Source organism: Petromyzon marinus, chromosome 59 (genome assembly GCF_048934315.1).
Source record: "Petromyzon marinus isolate PM22_M1 ecotype Great Lakes invasive population chromosome 59, UKy_Petmar_22M1.pri1.0, whole genome shotgun sequence".
In the NCBI taxonomy this organism is placed as follows: domain Eukaryota; kingdom Metazoa; phylum Chordata; class Hyperoartia; order Petromyzontiformes; family Petromyzontidae; genus Petromyzon; species Petromyzon marinus.
Window position 1 is genome coordinate 621,615 of NC_133725.1, and position 21,042 is coordinate 642,656.

A 21,042-nucleotide genomic window follows, 5' to 3' on the forward strand; every position below is an offset into this window, starting at 1 on the left:
CCCGCTCATGCCTAACACCGGTGACAACTTTACGAATCGGTCCCGAGCCTCCACTAGGTCGACTCAGCCTTCAATGAGTACCTGGTGCAGTGAGTAAAACATCAGCACTGGGGAGAGACAAAGGCGGATGGGCGTAGTTCTGGTCACACCACCCTCTCGCGAGCCGTGCAGGCCTTCACGGTTGCCATCCCACAAACAGCACTTGCCCCAACAGTCCCGCGAGGGCTACACGGGGGACCTTTGTCTTGTGTGTGCCCACCTCTCGTGTGTCTATGGGCGAGTCCAGCAGAGCGGCGGCCGCCCCATCGCTCAGCGAGAGGTTCCGGCTCAGGAAGTCACGGAAAGTCTCCGGGTCTCTCAGCAGTGTGGAGAGCGTCAGGTCTGTACAGGGGCGAGGGGCCGGTGGTTGAGACAGGACACGGGAGATCACGGGCGGCTCACAGCTCCGAGACACAACAATGGGGCGCCGCGGTGGAGAGATGTTGACTACCTCGCCTGGTATATAGGACGTCTGCTGTGTACGTGGAGTTTGCTGGGCAGTGTTGGTGGCTATGCTGCTGCACGTGGCGTGACCCGTGACACAGCACTGTGGAGGCAGCAGCGAGGGTTGGTGGATTGCTGCACAGATGTTGTTGAACTCTCTTGTATGTATCTAGAACTTATATTGCACCGTACGTATCCAACCGTGCTAATCCCGTAGGCATCGAGGAGGAGCCATACCCTGGATTGCCAGGAGAAGGCGGTACAGAAAAGGTACACTCCACCGATTTTAAAGGACCGATCATTGCTCTCTCGCACGGCGCTAATTGGCCGATAACACCTTAAATATACAGATCGCTGCGTGGCTGCCTTTCTAAAGCGTTGAAGTTGAAAGCATTATTATATTTTTTGTGTTTTATAGAGCCACCGTTTTTTCATCCAGGGCATCTCAAGAGTGCCTTGCACACGATAAGCTACTTGCATCGTTATGTCATCTCAATATAATTTGAAAGGGCACCCCCAGTGGCAGCTGTCCCTGTGTGGACACGTTGACTGCCAGGAGCATAAACCGTCATCACGCTTACGGCAATCATACGTCCAGCGGCTTTTGGCTAGTCATTGAACAAAGATGGTTACTGCATCACGTGCTTTCAGATGCGCTTCTGCGGCCATCTCGAATCCTCTTCCATCCAATATTAGGAAGCCACTGGAGCTATGCACTTTTAAAATCCCCTAGAGCAGGGGTCTCAAACTCGCGGCCCGCGGAACGATATTTTGTGGCCCCCTAATTGACATCAATTTTTTATTTATTTTTTGTGTTTAGTTTGTTGCCCTTCCCTCGCACCTCCGATTAGCAGGGTTCGCTACGTACGGTGCAAAAGAAGCTCAAAACATATACTCTAACACAAGGTGATTGGCACTGCTTACTGCAAGGGATCCGATTGGGCCACTCGTCACACGACACGACACTCATAGCACAATCAGAACACAACTGGGAAAGAGACCGCGCGCGCGTGCTGCGAATCCGGCGACGAGAGTTTGATCCCTGGTAATGGCTAACGCGAGGTGGCGAGTGACACATAATGACCCGATCCTAGCCACCCCCCCCGGGCACCCCCATCCCCACTCACTGTGGGCCGCGTTGAGGCTGCGCTCCAGGGGGCCGGGCTGCCCCCCCAGCTCCGCCGCGTGCTGCCGCAGCGCCCCGAGCTCCACGTCCAGGCTGGCGCGCTCAGGGGAGAGCAAGTCCGTGTCGGCCGTCACCTCGCCCAGCCGCTCCAGCAGCTGAGTCACCCTGGGCGCGGGGGCAGACGACGGCACGGATCGACGGCGGCGACGACGGTACCCGCTCGCCGTGGCGAGGGCGCAAGCGGTCCCTCGTGAAAGCGGCTCGCCGGTGAACCGTAACCGTTTGGTCGAGGTCAAGGGGTCAATGCGGTTGCATCCACTGATCTCATCAAGGAGCATAAACCATCATCACATAAACTCCGGTCATCCTCGCAGCAGCGGCGGCTTCTGGCTCACCATCGAACAAAGACGGTCACCGCATTACACTTTCAGATGCGCTTCTGCGGCCGCCTGGAACGCTCTTCTGTCCGATATTAGGAAGCCACTGGGAGCTATGCACTTTTAAGTCAAGTAGATTGACAAACTCATTTCTCTAGAACTGCTTTTTGTGTTTGGTTTGTTGTTCTCCCACACTTCCGATGAGCCTGGTTGGCAACGCACAGTGCAGAAGCAGTTCAACATTCATACATGTCAATGGATTTAGAAACATGCATTTAGGTTATTTAGATTATTTTGCTGCTAGAAATTTCCACGTGATAAGCTGCTTTGTTAAGCTATCATTTGTGGCCAGGTCGCTTCTGAAAGAAGAATAATAATAAGCTCAGTGGGTTTTATCTGGCAATATATTTGTATATATATTTTCTGCGATTTGCTTACCTTTCCTATACTTTGCACTCCGATCGTGTTTGTGCAACAAGCGGCGAACGCACTACCAACTGAGCCATGTCACAACGCCCAATAATCCACAGAATATGGTCAAGTTTAGCCAGGTGGTGGTGGCTACACACGTGCCATGTAATCCAGTAATCTGGAGGTAGTAGCAAGGGGTTGGTGGGTCACCGCACAAATGTTGCAAAACTCCCTTCCCGTGGGTGGCCATCAAAGGGGAGCCGTACCCTGGCGCTGCCCAGAGAAGGCGGCACAACAACAGCGTGGACTCCACCTGTTCCGTCTGTACGGGATATCGTGTTTCCCCCTCGCACGCACGCGTGGGTTTACTCCGGGTGTTCCAGGTTCCTCCTCCTACTTGGAAACGCTCATCATTTGGCCGATAACACCTTCATATAAAGGGCCGCAGAGCTTGGGCAATTGTCGGAAGTACCAGTGTACCACACGGCTGCTGCCTTCCCACTCCTCGTCTGTGGTTCCGCCTCCTGGTGCTTCCGAGTCGTCCTCTCTCTCTCGCTGTCTCTACGAGAGCGCGACATCACATGCAAGGGCATCGGCCGACCGATAGCGTTTACGCCGCCGCTGCCAAAATCACCCCCACTCCATTATTCATGGCATCGCCACGGCGCCCGCTGAGCATCTGCTTACGCGAGAGCGCACGCGGCTCCTTCGATGGAGGTTAAGCGAGGGCCAGATTCAGAATGAGTGCGGATTTTGCGAGGATTTAATAATTATTTATGGCAAGGAAAAATTAAAACACTGCAGCGTTATGTACGTCGGGCCCGTTTTCTCTGCACGGATGCGAATGCTGGTGCGATTACAGAAGACCCGAGAGAAGCAACAGAAGCGTGGGTTTTAAGAAGGAGGATGTTAAACACTTTGCGGACTCACATGGAGTTGCGGTACTCCAGGAAGCCGAACGCATCCCTCTGTCCATCGGGGCAGATGGACTGCATGATGTGCACGATCCCCGCCGAGGTTAAGGGCGAGGCTGAGTAGTACGCTTGGAGGGGGGGGGGGGGGGGCGAGACATTGGGGAGGTGCACACACATGCACATGCGCACACAGACAGGAGGGGGGCAAAGCAGAAAGCAGAGGATATCCAAACGCGGAAAGGGAGGAGACGGCCACAGGCAGACGTTCAGCGCAGAGGCGACACCCGCGCTTGCAGGGCGCCGAGCAAGGCGCCAGCAGCAGAATCAGAATCCGGTAAGTCTTTGCCCAAGGTCAGCTTCTTCGTTGAAGTGTCCCCACATCTGGTGTCCCATTCTACATTGTACAGCAGTAGGTTCAGCCTCCTGTGTCTTGCCCTTTAGGATTGCGATTTGATTGTTTCAAGGACTTCCCCCCCCACCCCCCGACTATATTCCCAGTCTCAATTTCTTCTAACTCTCTCTTCCTGAGCAACACACTCGAGAAGCAACTCCCTGCGGGGCACAATTGGGAGCCTACTATCATAGAGTGCAGTTGTGTCACTACGGTTCTCCATGGCGAGTGCGATGTTTTTAAAAACAACGGCACTACTACGCCTCTCCAAATAAAACCAACGCCGAACCGCTTGTGCGTTCCAAGATGCAGCAGTTGACGGGACCTACACCCTGCAACTTGCAGACGTCTCGGAATGCTAAAGGGTTCATGAGAGTTTACTAATTTAGTGGATCTGAGAGGTGGCCGGGTGGCTTCGGGGCCAAAGCGAAGAGTTGGCACCGCCGAGATGCCGGGTTCCAATCCCACTTTAAGCCGTCTGATCGACACCGGCGCTCCCGACTAAGAGTCGACGCCGTGAGCCCAGTCATTATACAGGATGCTCTGTCCATGATACCGACATTCCCCTCATAGCAGGGGAAAGTGCAGCACCCCCTAGTCTGTGGACGAGGTCACTCGAAGGGGATCTCTGAAGTAGTTCTGTGATAACTCCCTCCACGGGCCATTCATTTTACCTTGCCGATCTCATCCAGGAGCATAAACCAGTCATCATCGCAGCAGCAACAGTGGCTTTTGGCTGGCCATCGAACAAAGACTGTCAATGTATCGTGCGGGGATTTCAGATGCGCTTCTGCGGCCGTCTGGAACGCTCTTCCTTACGATATTAGGACGCCACTGGAGCTATGCACTTTCAAATCTAGATTGACAAACTAATTTCTTTCTAACAGCTTTGTGAGTTTAGTTTGTTTTCCTTGTCCTGCACCTCCAATTAGCGCGGTTGGCCACGTACGGTGCGAAAGAAGTTCAACATAAATACTGCAAGAGATCCGATTGGGCCATTCGTCACATGACATGACAACGCTAGCACAATTATAATACAATTGGGAAAGAGACCGCGTAGGCTATGAATCCGGCGACCCAAACTCGATTCCTGGTTATGGCTAACGTCGGTGGCAAGCGATATCTGAACCAGTCCTGGGCACCCCCGCTCCTGCCTTCAGTGACCAACACTGACTAGCATGTATAGTCAAACTACCCCCATAGCCGAAACAGGGCAGGGGGAGGATTGATAAAGGGGCTGTAAATCAATGTTGTTGTTGTTGTTGTTTCAATGATTGAGGGATGGGTGATCATCAAGGGCAGGAGCAACATCACAGCAGTGCGAGTTACAGTACAATGTCACATGTCCGACCGTCACATGTCCGGCCAAATCGATTAACCGCCCACCGCCAGAATTTGTCCAGTGGTGTAGACGTTCACAAATGCGACCTTTTTACAGATCCGCCTATGCCTCAGTCCCCAGAGTCGGATATGTGACGCTGTGCTGTACAAAAGGTGGGGGGGGGGGGGGGGCGAGATGAGGAGTTCACAGCAAACACAGCAAAGCCCCTCGACAGAGCTGCAGAACGGCACCACTGGAGGATTGGGCAGTGGAGGTCCATTGAGCAATGATCCAGCGTGTGCGGCGTGACGAGATACATGCCCCGTGTATAGTTTAACCAGGTGAGCTCCCAATGGAAATAAAACTCCTTTTTTTGAGGGACCGAAAATTTATACGGCAATTTTACGAGTTGTAAGATGCCGCGGGGACTGATATTTATCAGTCCTTGCGAGTATCTTAGCCATACTACTCAGTGTTCTAGAGGGAAGGGCGGGGGGGGGGGGTATTTTCCACCCCGCAACAACACTACGTTTCTAAATATAGGACACAGTCATATGTTGAATTTCTTTCGCATCTCACGTAGCCAACCGTGCCAATCGGAGGTCACTTCTGCCACTTCTCCGACACGCACTTTCCTATTGTGATTTGCGCATGACTATTGGGGACGACACACGAGTGCACTGCGGGCAAAGTTCCCCTTGCCTGCAAAAAGCGGGTTATCTGCAAGTCCTGTTCCGGGGCCCCCCCAAGCGAGGAAAAAAGGTTGCGGGGAACGGAGGCAAAAATGCTGCTGGCGACATCACGAATCGGCCCTGCCGAGTTGGCGCTCTTGAAAATCTTGAAGCCAGGCCGGGGGGTTGGGGGGGCCGAGCGAGGGGTTAATGGCCTCTAAAAAAAAAAATCGCTCGCGTTCATGAAATGTGCAGTCCATTTGGGTCGTACCGAAGATCTGAACGAGGAGTACAGGCGATCTCGCTACCGTCAGGCGCCATAGTGGCTAGAGATGTTAACTTCTTTGCCTGGTATATAGGAGGTCGTGGGTTCAATCCCAACCCCAACACCTCCTGTATATTTGGAGTTTGCATGCTCTCGTGGATTTTTCTCCGGGTCCTTCGGCTTTTATCTCCACATTTAGAATCAACGTCAAGCATTTAAAGTATTTGGCTACTTCTATAAGTTTCCACGTGATAAGCCACTTCCTTGAGCTATCATTTGTGATAGCCAGGTGGCTTCTGAAAAAGAGTACCTGGTAAACTAAAATAGTTTCATTTTTTGTTTTAACAAGCCACCCACACAGGCTGGCTTCAGGATCTTTCTCCAGCTACATATATAAAGATCTACCCTTAGTGAATCATCTTTAGCCTTGCGGTGGTGGCGCACGCCTTTTATTCTGCGGTGTGCGGGCAGCAGCAAGAGTTGGTGGACCACCACGCACACAACTGTTGCGAAACTCCCTTTCGGTGGGGTTGGGGCGTAGAGAAGCGGCCGAGCCCTGGTTCGCTAGGACAAGGTGGTACTCGGCGAACATGTATGGGAGAGCGTTTCCTCCTCGCACGCGTGGGTTTCCTCCGGGCGCTTCCGTTTCCTCCCACACGCCTAACCGCTCATTAATTTTCCGCGAACGCCCCGATATATTGAGGACCGCGGAGCCAGTAGTGTGCGCTCGCAAATTACGAGCTGGGCGGTGGTGGCTACGCCGCACGCGGCGTGGCCTCTAACCCAGCACGGTGGAGACAGCAGCAACGAGGGGGTTGGTGGATCACAGCACAGATGTTGCGAAACTCCCTTCTCATGGGCGTCGATGAGGAGCCCGTACCCTGGCTCGCCATAAGAAGGCAGGAAAGCGAAGATGTGGTCTCCACCTTTTCCATCCGTTTGGGAAGGCGCGTTTCCCCCTTGGCACGCGTGGGGTTTTCTCTGGGCGTTTCAGTTTCCTCCCACGTGCATACATCGCTCGTCGTATTGGCCAATAACGCTTAAATATATGTAGAGGACCGCAGAGCTTGGGCACCTGTTGGCAGCTCCGGATCACCGCGTGTGGCTGCTGCCTCCTCGCTCGCTCGTGGTTCCTCCTCGTGCCTCCGAGTGTTCATCTCTCTTCGAGAGTGAGCCAACACCGTGTGACGGTGTGCTACAGACTGGTATCAGGAGATTTATCCCGCTATATACAGTAGACTCTCGATTATGTGCGCTAATGATGGAGAGGATGGCCGTGGAGAATTCAAAATCGCGGATAAAAAATATAACCTTTTTCCGCGAATCAAAATGCCACTCAAAATGATGCACAGCTGACGATTTCAATTGTTACCCTTTTGATTTAGAACGAATGCTAACGATCGATCGACCGACCGATCAATGCGCATGCTCAGTGACAACACTTTCCTGCTACCGCGCAGAAGACTCGGCCTACTAAGTGGACAGCAGAGCCACGCCAATAAACATCATTCAACTACTGTACTGTACTGTAGAAGCGATAACGTGGCTTTTGGATTAACCGGAGCATGTATTTCTTCGGTTTAATACACGCGACTTGTGGAATAACAACATAGAACTGTATATCTACGTGACTTTACCGAAAGACCCAAGAATATGAATTCCTGCAGTCAAGATTTAATATAGAACTGTTTTCAGATTATTCATTTGAGCTTAAGGGAAAATCCATGAGTTATTAATTCACGTCAAAATCTCAGGTGCGCAGTATAAACCGCACGTTGATAATCCAGAGTCTATTGTATATCTCATCATCATCACGATCCATGGGCAGATAGCCCGTAGGTGTCCACTGTACATTTCGTCATTGGTTTTCACGTTCCTCTGTCTTGTACCGATGTGGCTCAAGTAGTGGCCACATCTTTCTGGCACCAATCTCTTAATATCGTCGTCAAGCCATTCTTCACTTGGTCTTACCCTCTTTCCGGTTCCTTCCATTTTTCCGCGAGCACACTTGTATTTTTCCTGCTGTTTGCCATCCTACATGTGTCCAATTAGTGCCAGTTTCCTTCTCATCACGCCTGCCTTCCTGCCTGCATCATCAGGTTGTCTTCTTCTATGTGCTACCTTTGTCTTACTTCTACGTTGGTCACTCGTTGGGTCCAGCTGAGATGCAATATATCTAGCCTTGCAGAATCATCTTCGTCATCGTGTCTCCAGCTATGGCACTCTTCGGAAAGTTTATTAAATGTACCAGAACATTTGAAACAACCTGACGACATCCCGACCTTGACAAAATACTTTTGGCGCGGGGGGGGGGGGGGGAAACACTGTCCGAAACCACCAGGATTGTCCCAGAAAAAAATCCAGCACCCTTGGCAACTTCACGCGTGACATTCGGAGGAGCGATGGTGTGCAATGTGGTTCAAATGGCTTTTGCGGACTCAAGTGACTTTAGTGCGAGCCGGTCTTCTTTTTTTATGGCTGCTGATGATTTCACATTCAGGTGGTCAAGCCAGATAACCGTGCCGGGCGCAGCGGAGTAGTGTATCATCGCTGCGATGTCTCCTTCGTATCTGTGGATTGGGTATTTGCTTTGTTATATATTGTACGGTCTGTTCTTGATGATCGCAGTCGTGCACTGGAGAGTTTTTTTAATGTTGCATTTGTACATCAGGTATCCGCATCTGCCATGGTTTGTGCAGTGGATGCGATTTAGGGTGGACCATGAGCAGCTTCATCAAAGATCAAACCCAGGGATCTTCTACATTGGGTCTTTCACAACAGGCTGTTTGTTTGCGAGTTCTTTTGAACTCCATTTCGGTTCTCCAGGCTTCATCGCGGTTGAATTCGCATTGTTCAAGGTGAAGCGGTCATGGGTCCAGGTGTCGGCCGGTAAGAGAGAGAGCACGACAATGGCCAAAGTGCCTTGCAAGGAAATTCTGTGGCTCCAAGCCAGGCAGCCAGTGCCCTCCGCTCCAGGTTTTCTTAATTGCAGGTGACATGAGCAGCTTATTAATTAATTATAGGACAACAGGAGCACTGTTGGGGGGAGGTAGGGTGGGGGGCAATGTGTAATTAATGCGTGGGTGCTGGGCCGTCACCGGACCCGTTCTTGTGCGATGCTCATCTTCACCGACTGCCCTGAGAAGGAAGTGAACATTCCACATTCCCTTGGCAGGGGAGCAGGACCTCGAGGAGGACAATGAGCGTTTGACTGCCCACAAATTCGTACTTGTTTTTATTCACCTGCCCCTCAGGAATGACGAAGATGAGCCGAGCCACCCTTAATGCATCAAACATAGTCAGACCTCGGAGGCTAAGTGGGAATTTGAATTCTGCTTATGTGTGGGATGAGGGACCACCGCCACCACCACCACCAGGGCTTGCCAGGTGTGGTAGGCGTGGCGGGGCTGCAGTGAGGTGGTGCCAAGGAGGTGGCGGTGCTGAGTGTCTCCCCCTCATATGGAGCAGCCCTGTGCTAGGTTTTCTCTGGGGTCTCCGGTTTCCCGAGTGTCTCCCCCCTCGTGTACAACAGCAGCGCGGTGCTGGGTTTCTGCGGTGTCTATGGATTCCTCCTCCAAACACGAATCCAAACTCTATCACTCATGGAAGCACAATGCAGTAGCACCCTCCTAAAAAAAAGGAGTTTTAAGTCTGAGTGAGGCTTCCTGGGTAATTAAATGACATCATCATCATTATTGTTATTATCGAGATTAATTGGCATCAATCGCGCATGGGGCGTTCACGGTCAGCTGCTGTGCAGCTCTCCGGCTGTGCGTTTGGTTTGCACCGTGCGCCGTGTGGCACGACGCCCCGGGAGGCTCCTTCGACGACCGAATTCTCTTCCCAAAGGAGCTCCCCCCCACCAAGAGTCAAAAGCGTCAGACGGTCGTGTGTCGAACAACCACAACAACACGTAGCGGTACAACTTGACAACACAGCAGGGATATAATTGGCATCGTTATTATTGATCATTACGAATAGGCGAGATCATCATTGTAATAATTAGTGCTACAAATACGAGCGGCCGTGTGTCCTCCTATGATGACATTCTGCCAGCTCTGAACGCGAGAGATGTCGGCTCATCCTTACAGGAGTGCCAAAAGGTTCATGCGGCACCTCGGGAGAAACTTACAGACTGCCGCGGGGCCCCACAACGCAGACGTCCAGAAATAAACGGAGGTGGAGGTTGGTGGTTGGTGATGGTCATGAAACGGAAGCAAACAAAAAAAACAGAATAAAATGATGGAAAAATTAAAAAACACGAAACACGAGACAGGGGTGGCCTTGTTAACGGAAACACAACGGTGGCAGCAGCAGCAATGGTGGCAAAATGAAACGTGACAAACATCAAAAGTAAGAAAATATGGCGATGGAATGGTTTATAAAATGCGGGCAAAAAACGACCTGGGATGCGTCCAACGCCGGACGACGGTCTGGCGAGTATCGCCGGGTTATTTGCCGGGGATCACCGGGTATCGGCAGGTACCGGCCACGCTTTACCTTCGTTGACGGAGATGGTTGGCTTCTTCTGCCGAAGTCCAAGCAGAACGAAGAAGAGCGCCAGCGGTATGAAGACCTCACAAGCTAGCACCCACTGTGTCACACACACACACACGCACTGTGTCACACACTGTGTCACACACACACACGCACTGTCACACACTGTCACACACACCCACTGTGTCACACACCGTGTCACACACACACTGTGTCACACACACAGTGTCACACACACAGTGTCACACACACACAGTGTCACACACACACAGTGTCACACACACACAGTGTCACACACACACGCACCCACACGCCGCACATCCCCGGGCACACCCATGGTCTATCCACTGCTACAAGGGGCGCCTCGGTGGGGAGATGTATGTACGCATGTTGAACTTCTTTCACACCGTACGTAGCCAACCGTGATGTATGCGAGATGCGGGGGTAGGACAAACCAAACACAAAAAGTTCTGAAGAAATTAGTTTTCAATCTATATTTAAAAATGCATATCTCCAGTGGCTTCCTCATATCGGAAGGCAGAGCATTCCAGACGTCCGCAGAAGAGCATCTGAGAGCGTGTGATGCAGTAACCGTCTTTGTTTGATGGCTAGCCAAAAGCCGCTGCGAGGATGACCGGAGTTCGCGTGATGGTTTATGCTCCCTGACGAGATCAGCAGGTTAATGTGGTTCACTTATGGCAAGCACTTTGTGTTTAATGAGTGCAGACCTTATACATGTGGGATATAAACTGAAACACCCAGAGAAAACCCACACGTGCAAGGGGGAAACACACTATCCCATACAGATGGGAAAAAGTGGAGACCACATTTTTATTCCTTCCCTGGCTTCTCTTGGCGAGCCAGGGTGCAGCGGCCCCTCCCAGAACGCCGCCGAGAATGGAGTTTTGCAACATTTGTGTGATCCACCAACCCCTCGCTGCTGCTGCTGCCTCCACCGTCCTGGGTTACAGGCCACGCCACGTGCAGCATAGCCACCACCGGCCAAGCTCATTGTAATTTGCGAGCGCACTCCGCTCGCATGAAAAACACAGCCCCAAAAAAACAAACGTGTGCACTTTTTCTGCCTGAATGTCCCGGCACTTATCGATGTATGGTAAATGGGGCATTTAATTAAATTCCTGTACAAAATAAAACTGCTGTCTCACCTCGCATCTCCCTACTCAAGTGCAATAGTGTGCCAATGTCATCGTCGCAGGGTACAAGTTCAATCCCATCTACCCATCGGCATTAGAAAGGGGGCTTTATCCAGCAGTGGATTTATCGTGGCTGACAATGATGATGTTGCTGGTCCAATGGTTTTTCAACTCCAGTACTCGCTACCTCACACTTACAGTACAGCTTTGTGCAATTACCAACCATCAAGGGCATTGGAGTGTTTGCAGTGGCTGTTTTCTTTTTAGAATGAACAGAAAAGATTGCTAAATGCAGAAATGGTGGAGGATAGGGAGCACTGGAAGTTGAGATCTTGACCAACATCATCCCGATCATGCTCAACCACTGCTGGACAAAGACCTCAATCCAGCAGCCCATTGCATCTCGGTGGTGAGAAGAGAACTACCTCGCTAGGTATGGAGGAGGCTGTCGGTTCGATCCCAACGCTGACACCTGCTGTATATTTGGAGTTTGCGGTGTGTTTCTCTCTCCCAGTGGTCGTATGGATTTTTCTCCGGGTCCTCCACTTTTTACCCCTTCACGTTTAGAATCAACGTCACGCATTTAGAGTATCTGGCTGCTATAAATTCCCACGTGGTGATAAGCCACTTCGTTGAACTCTCATTTGTGATAGCAAAGTCGCTTCTTAAAAAGAGCTATATAGTTCAGCGAGTCTTACCCGGTAAAATAATAAAAAAAATGTTGAGTTCATATGATAGTGGAAAATACACCGTGAACAAATACTCTCATTAAACCTCTCCGGTAGGGTGCACAGACGGTGGTCAACCAGAACAAAACCACAGAGCATGTAACACACTTCAAGGGTCCCATGGATTTGTGTTTTCCCTCCGGGTCCTCCTGTATTTCCCTCCACATTTAGAATCAACAATTGTTTAGATCATATTCTTTGGTTCTTTCGGTAGTCACGTAGATAGAAGAAAAATAATAATATATAAATACAAATAAAAACCAAAAACCATAACGTGTTGATCGCCACACAAGCGTCCGAAACGTGATGACGACCGCTTGCGTTGCCATCGAAACGTCGTGGTTTTTAGGTTTTCATTTATATACTTTTTAATTTTTATTCGCTTTATTATTATTATTTTTCTATTTACGTGAATTTACCGAAAGAACCAAAGAATATTAATTCCTGCAGTCACGAATGTTAAGTCAAAATTGAAGCGTTTAGATCGTTGAGATTATTTGGCTGCTACAAATTTCCACACGATAAGCCACTTCGTTGAGCTATCATTTGTGGCCAGGTCGCTTGTGAAAAAGAAGCTAATATCTCGGTGGGCTTTACCTCTTGAAGTAAAAAGAGTTTAGTTGTATTTGTATTTTTTTTACGATTTGTTTAACTTTCCTATACTTCGCACTCCTATCGTGTGTTTGTACTGTTTGTTGTTATAACGTTGTGACCCACCCCGACCGGGCATCTGTGAAAATAAGAGCTTTAAAGCTCATCGGATTCCTCCAGCATGAACAAGTATTTTGATTCTGAAAGGAGGCGGCATCATCATCATTATTATCACAGCGATGCACTCACTATTCCACGACTCCTGACGCAATTGTCTGGCTCACTGACCACCTCAACGTACATTTACAGCTGTTGCTGCTCTCCACGTCAACATCATCAGCCACGGGAAGCAGATGAAAACGGACACCTACCATGTCATGAACATTTATATCAGCGGTTGGCCCTTAATAAATAACGTCACGCAGCGGTGTTTAAAGGGCCGCATAGGACTGCAGATCCGCAGGTTGCCGAGCCCTGATTTATATATTTTTTAAACTATTTTTTATTTTACCAGATAAGGCCCACAGAGGTATACAGCTCTTTTTCAGAAGCGACCTGGCTATCACCAATGATAGCTCAACAAATTGGCTTATCATCATGTGGAAATTTATAGCAGCCAAATAAATACTCTAAGCGCACGTCGATTCTAAATGTTGAGGGGAAAAACCGGAGAACCCAGGGAAAAATCCACGTAACCACAGGGAGAGAGACACCGCAAACTCCAAATATACAGCAGCAGGCGTCAGGGTCGGGATCGAACACGGCCTCCTGCAAACAGGCGAGCGAGATAACAAATCGGCACCCAAAGCACCCTTGTATAAAAAAACGTCCACTGAGAAAAGGTACCGAGAAGGAAGTTCAAAGTTCACCACCTTGTAACCGGGCAACGATGCTGTTGCCATCTTAAAGCAGGTGATGACGTGACCACACGCGAGCTGCTTCGTGTGTTCTTGGTTTTATTGCCTACACACTCGCCAATGGGCGTAGCGGAGTTATCGGTCGTCCTGGGAACGGGAGTCCAAGTCCACGCGTGCCCGCTCGCAGCACGCTTCTCAACTTCTGCTCGCGTAGAGCAGCACGAAGGGACGCAGCCCCCCTCCCCCCTCTTGCGATCGATCGCTCGCTCCACTGCTCGTGAGGAGGGGGGTCCAACTGGAAGGTGTTTTTGGCCTACTCTTCCATGCTGCACAGACATCTTGCAGGATTGGGGAGTTATCCGCACCACTTTACCCCAACCGTATGCGACCCACCAAACATCTCGTGGGGTCTGCACTCATGTTGCTGGCTGGACGGAGGCGGGAGAGGATTTAAGACGCTTGCCCAATTGATGAAACTGCCTCGGAAGCCAGCCCCTTCCATTATCTCCTTTCACCTCTTTGCCGATGACACTCAAATTTTCTTCTCCTTCAAAACATTCACCCGCGATCTTCCCCTCCGCATCTCATCCTGCCCGACAGCCATGGATGACCGAACATTTCCTTTCCCCTACATCCTTCCAAAACCTCGGTGCTCTTATTTCCATCCTCTCGCTCACCCCCCCCCCCTGACCTCTTCCCAAACTCTTGGTTCCACTTTCACTTCCCACATTGCCATCACCACTCGCACGCGCGCCGTTGGCATCTGTACAACATCAGGGGAAAATCCACCCACTCATCACTAGCACTGCTGCCAAACTACTCGTCCACTCCCCCTCGTCTTCACTCGTCTGGATTGCTGCAGCTCACTCCTGGTCGGTCTCCCTGCTTACGCCTTTGTCCCTCTCCCACACATCCAACACGCAGCTGCACGGACTGTACTCAACCTTCCGTACACATCTCACTGCTCTCCTCCCCTTCAACAACTTCACTGGCTTCCTGTCTATCACCGCTGTCTTTTTAAATTCTTCGCACTAGTATTCAAAGCTTAGCACGGTCTTGCCCCACCCTACCTCTCTTCTCTGATTTCTTTAAATGTCCCTTCACCAGGGGCGGAGCCAAGATTTTGACTTTGGGGGAGCGGACTTCAATATTCTGAGACATCCAGTTTATATTTTCCACTGGGCGCCACAAATGTATAAAACAAATTTTATTGGATTTGAACGCAGAATTTATTAATAGGTCGGAGCCGCTGATGTGGCTAATAAGTTCGATAAGTTCGAAAGGCTGCCGCTCAAGCAGCCTGCAGGGCAGCACAAGGTGGCAGCACGAGGTGACAGCCAGCATTTTGCAGCAGCCGGATATCCTGTTATCCCGATTACCGACTTTCCCAAAATTTCAGGGGGGGCTAAGCCCCCCCCCAGCCCCCCCTGTGGCTCCACCCCTGCCCTTCACGCTCACTTCGATCTCAATATTCCAGTCTCCTCACCGTTCCATCACCTCCCTGTGCCCAGTCTCGCTTCCTCTTTTCTTCCCCCTTTGCACCATGGAACAAAATCCCACTCCACGCCAGACTCTCACCCACGCCAGACTCTCACCCACGCCAGACTCTCACCCACGCCAGACTCTCACCCACGCCAGACTCTCACCCACGCTTTCCAACCTTTTGCTCGGCCCTCAGCTCCTTTCTCGTCTCAACTGCTTTTTCTCTTGTTAACTACTCCCAGCCCCCAGTCATCTTCCTTCCACGACCCCAATTCCTGACGTCTCACTTTCTGTATGCACCTAACCACATCTCTCTCCCAGCACGACAATGTGCTCCTCCATCAGCTCCACTATCCAGCCACCCTTCGCCTACCCTCATCCATGCCCATTTCACCACTTCAAGCACGTGCCCCCATACCCCACTGCCTCTTGTCCACGCCGCACCCATCAGACACCCTCACATTCCACCTTATTCTGCTTTACCTACCCCAGCAACATCAGCTGCATTCCCAGCCCCCGTCTCTCCATCCATTCCATCAACTCCCCCACTGAACGCCGTCGGCTTGCATTTTACAGCACCCTTTCCAGACCGAAATAGAATTGAATCGGTGTGATACCGAATCGTGGTGATGTGTCATTATCAGTGTTCGCTGCACACACAGCTTGTAATAAAGATTTTTGGGTTAGATCGCATAAGTACAGACGTGTACTTATGTGATCTAACCCAAAAAACCTTTATTATGAATAATATTGGTCGCGAATGCCTGTGTGTGAAACTAAACTATTTTTTTTATTTACCAGGTAACGTTTTCAGAAGCGATCTGGCCACAAATGATAGCCGAACGAAGTAGCTTATCATCGTATTGAAATTTAATCGCAGCCAAATACTCGAAACTCACGTTGATTCTAAATGCGGAGGGAAAAAACCGGAGGACCGGGAGAAAAATCCACGCGACCACAGGGAGAGACATGCAAATTCCAAATATACAGCAGGCGTCAGGGTTGGGATCGAACCCACAACTTCCTGTATACCAGGCGAGGTAGTTAACATCTCGCCACCATGGCGCTTACACAACACACAACCACCACCATCATTATCATCAACGTCCACGCGTATCCGCCCTTCCGTTCTCACACGGGGAGAGCAACACAGCAGCAGTAGCCGGCCAGCGGAGTCCGGTGAGTGTGCAAAGCGGCTCAGAAACTCACTCACATCTCCGGCGAAATTCATTATTCATGCGACCCTACGAGTCCCCCGACTGTCTCACACGACCGCTTAGCACGGCACGTATCGTGCCAGTGGGCGGCAGCGTGGCGCAGTGGTGAAAACCCATGCCATCACAGCAACAAGAACCCGGGTTCGATTCCCAACTCTGGTGCCTTTATACCGTGGAGTTCGTGCGTTTCTCGAACCCATGTTCTGCATGGGTTCCCTCTGGGTTCTCCAGTTTCTTAAAACAGCTAAAAAGAAAACCCCATACAACAGCGTTCTTCACTCATTTTCTGAGAGGGGAGGGGGGTACTTTCTCCGACAAGACATCATCAGTGTAAGGGGCCGCCACGCATTTGAAACCATTTGGGGTTTGACAGCAGCACGATGATGATGATGGGTGGGGGTGTTTGTATTGTCGGGGGGCCGCACATCAGTTGGCCCCCCGCACTAAAGGCCACCAAGGCCCCGCCACTAGCCCCGCGTGGCCTTGCAACGAAGACCACTGCCATACAATGTAACTGGTAATAGCAGAAATAAAATCATCCCAATGCTGAAAAGTGACACTGCAACTGACCCAATGGGGATCACTCATTGCTGAAGCAGTAACGTCTCCCCCCTACCGCAACAACTGGGCAGGAGCGAGTCTTGCCTCCCTATTGGATCGGGCAGTGGCATAGCTATTGAGTGTGCAGGCGGTGCAACTGCTCTGAGGCACACAGGCTGGCGGGGGCCCGGGTGCTGGGATAGAAAGAAAAAAAAATCGAATGGTTAGTTTTGTAGAAGAGTCGCTCGTGCCAACTGCAGCATCATCATCATCAATCACGCACTGCTGGATGAAGGCCTCCTCCCATAGTCGTCGTCGTCGCCGTCCCTCGCGATCCCTGCAAGGTTGTAATGCTCCCGAACCGTATAAGGCGTTATGTAAAAGAAAATGTACACAAGTGTCCGACACACAATGGAAGATGTATTGTTTACACGATCAGCAGAGTTAATACAGCAGCCTACACACACACGGGCCTATTTAATCGCTATCATCATGTTCATATTAATCGGCATCGTGTTTATTGTACGTTACTGCTACAGCAATGAGCATGGCACCGTGCTAATAAACACTTGCGATCGTGACAGCAGCAGGCAGACGCAGAGCAGGAGGTAATTTTACTGGAACGTCATTCAAAGAATGTTTTCCCGACACAACCACACAAGAAACGTAGCTCTGCAGGGAATGTGTGTGCTGCTGCTGCTGATGTGTGTGCTGCTGCTGCTACGTGGAGCAATACTTCACTCGTCATAACACACAGAACAAAATAACAAGGCAAAGATCCTCCAGGTCGCCTTTAACAGAGTGTCAGGGCAAGTTTTGTTTGCGAGCACCTATCAAGGTTGGCACAGCACACCTCCCGGGCGACTATGCCTCCCCACTGCTCATGTTTATACACTGCACCAAGCACTCGTTTAATGCCGAGTCGACCTAGGTGAGGCCCAGGACTGATTCAGATATTTGTCAACGACGTCGGTTGATACACACAGCACACACGCAGCACTCACGCAGCATACACACACACGGTGAACACCATCACACCGCCAATACGAGCAATCACCGTCATCAGATGGTGGTGGTGCTGGTGGTGATGCTGTGAATGACAATGATGATAATGTAGATTGCGGTTGTGTTGTAGGTTTGTGTGCAGCACCCACGGCTCACAACGCAGGAAATACCACAATCATCATCATTGGTGAAGAAGATGATGATGGTAGTGTGGATGATGTGAATTACACAAAGCTCCCTACACATCATCAGCTGGTCATGACCATCAGCTGATCAGGGTGATGATGACGACGATAACGACAATGACGACTGTATGGGTGAAGACGGCAATGTTCAATTGTGTGGGCACACACAGATAATGGTGGTCGTGGTCCTGCGTGGATGATGTGGATGATGTTGATGCTAATGATGTTGGATGGTGGTGATGCAGGCTGTACACATTAGCATCTTACAAGACACTGCCAATACCATCATCAGTACCGGGATCATGAGAGCTGATGAGGATAATGGTAGTGGTGGAAGGGGTGTGTGGATGATGATAATGATGTTTGATGGTGGTGATGAAGGCTGTGCACACAAGGTACTTACAAGACACCACCAATACCAACATCATCATGACCTGATGTTGAAGATGGTGGTAGATAATGATGAGAACGCAGATGGTGATGATGTGTACAAATATACATGCACATTACAACACATCACCCACACCACGAGTACGATCATCAGCTAATGATGGTGGTGATGGTGTGGATGATGATGTGCAGTAGACACAGCTCGCAACATGACCAGAACAATCATCATCAGCTGGTGATGTGGATGATGGTGGCGGTGTCAACGTGAAGGACGCTACTGGGCAGTTGGAGGCAGACGACCTCCAGCAACAACGGAGGGCAGAGGAGCGACGCTCACAACAACGAGCGGAATGCCGGGTGGCTAAAACACGGCTAGTTGGCATAGTAGGGGGCACGGTTGGTGCATCGGCCAGTCATCTAGGTCAGTCGACCCATGGGCACCTGGGTCTGTCCCGTGACCTCCTGTCAGCGATCATTCAACATTCCACGTGGCCTAATAGTGCACCGAGCCTGGCACAAGCGCCTTGGTGACGTCACCGCCCCTTAGTGGCGAGTGGTGGTTGTTGTTGGTGGTGTCAACGTTAACGTGACCTGTTCCAGCTTCCAGAGGCCACTAAATTCAGAGTATTGAACAAAACAACACTGCTAAATCCACTGCTGGATGGGGGGGGGGGGGGCTCCCCATGCTATGATTGAGGGTCGTGGGGGTTATTTGACCATTTTTATTATTTGTTTTTATTAAAATTATTTATCCAGGAAAGACACAAAGAGTCGCAGGGCTGTTTTCCTGGGGGATCCTGCGACTAAATTGGGGGTTTTGTTGTTGATATCCTCAGGTGTTTTCAGCTAATTAGTGACGAATTGTATTCATTATACACGTTTATTATACACCAGAAAACCCACAAGCGTGATTGGGGCAACAACACCGGTCCCCCATACGGATGGAAACAGACGGCAATTAATCAACTTGGTGTACCGCCTTCTCCTGGCAAGTCAGGATATGGCATCTCGACGCCCACGGGAAGGGAGCTTTACAACATTTGTGCGATGCACTAACCCTCACTGCTGCCTCCACAGCGCTAATTACAGGTCACATGCACCACTGCCCAGAGGCTCTCCGTGTTAGCCTGCGGCTCTCCGTGCGAGTTTGTTGCAAATCTCTCGATGAGAGCTCCATAGATCGACGTGATAGGATATGGGTATCTGTGCGAGACTATTGGGGTCTCCGTGTGAGTCTATATGGGGTCGTCTGTTAATATCTGGGTTGACTGACGAAGGTGGAGAACACAGAAGTGCAATACAACGGAGGTGTTCTGCACTGCCCAACAACCAACGCATACCTGATGATGTAGCCTATAGCACCTGTTATGCACGGTGGGCACCCATCAAAACCAAACACGCACCTCTCGTTACCACCGTTACATATTGACGGCACCACAGGTGTCAAACGCAGGCACGGTCACCTTATCTGCCACATCGCGGATAAGAGGATTAACCGCGGATAAGGGGGGGGGGGGGCGGCGATTTCCCCCTCATACAAATGCAAAAAAATGTCAAACACACCACGCTCCACTCACTCGCAACGTCCACCCAAGACAATCCGGCGACGCGACACGTTGCAGAAACTTGCCCGATCGATCGTCCCCTCAAGCAGTCGAGCGCGATCACTCAACGAGAAAACGGCGCAGCCGCCGCTGAGGGGCTTTTTGCTAAATCCATCTGTGCGGACCGCTGTGCGTCTCTCACCGGGCCGCGCCGTTTGAGGGTGACATTCTTCCACAGCAGCAGCCCGAGCTGATGAGCGAAGCCCATGGTTGTCGCTGCTGCTGCTGCTACTGCAGCTGCTGCTGGTGATGTTCTCAGTGGTGGCGGCAGCGGCGTCTCTGCCTCTGGTGATGTTCTCAGTGGTGGTGGTGGTGGTGGCGGCGTCTCTCCCTCTCGTCTCCGCCTCCTCCTCCTCTCACCCTCCCCGCCGTTGCTCCTCAACACCGCGCTTATCAATGCTAGGAGATGCAATCTCCCCGGTCTTATATAGCGCAGGTGCTGTGTGTGTGGGGGGGGCTGTGTGTGGGGGGGGGCTGTGTGTGGGGGGGGGGCTGTGTGGGGGGGGCTGTGTGTGGGGGGGGGGGCTGTGTGGGGGGGGGGGCTGTGGGAGGCCCTGCACGCGTCAATGCTACCATTTACAATCACCCACCGCTTTAAATTGCAGGGGTGTGGGGGGGAGAAGGAGGGGGCGGGGCTGTAGGGGGAGGGGCTTGCAGGTGTTGGGGGGTGGGGGTTGGGGGAGTTTCCGATACGTGGGGAGCGGTGGTGCAGCGGTTAGCGGACGCGCTACGAAACTTGGCCCACCCGAGCCGGGTTCGATTCCCGCGCGTGGTCAGCACCCAGCGAGGTTTGTCTTGACACCGCTCCTGTGCCCTACCCCCCCCCCCTAGGT

At 51.2% G+C, this 21,042-nt stretch overlaps 1 protein-coding gene across 3 annotated transcripts in view; it reads right to left on the minus strand.

Annotated features, from left to right (window-relative positions):
- ABCA2 (ATP binding cassette subfamily A member 2) overlaps positions 1 to 20,493 on the minus strand; it is a 65,106-nt gene extending 44,613 nt beyond the window's left edge. For 2 of the 3 annotated variants that reach the window (XM_076052962.1, XM_032976491.2), the window contains exons 1-5: positions 20,352 to 20,493; positions 10,460 to 10,553; positions 3,328 to 3,439; positions 1,611 to 1,774; positions 260 to 381 (exon numbers count right to left, since the gene is read on the minus strand). In XM_076052962.1, the coding sequence (XP_075909077.1) occupies positions 260 to 381; positions 1,611 to 1,774; positions 3,328 to 3,439; positions 10,460 to 10,553; positions 20,352 to 20,417 (558 nt within the window). In that variant the 5' untranslated portion in view covers positions 20,418 to 20,493. Of the gene's footprint in view, positions 1 to 259; positions 382 to 1,610; positions 1,775 to 3,327; positions 3,440 to 10,459; positions 10,554 to 20,351 lie in introns of those variants that run through there. The other variant, XM_076052963.1, reaches the window with a different exon arrangement.
- Between the last annotated feature and the right edge of the window lie 549 nt (positions 20,494 to 21,042).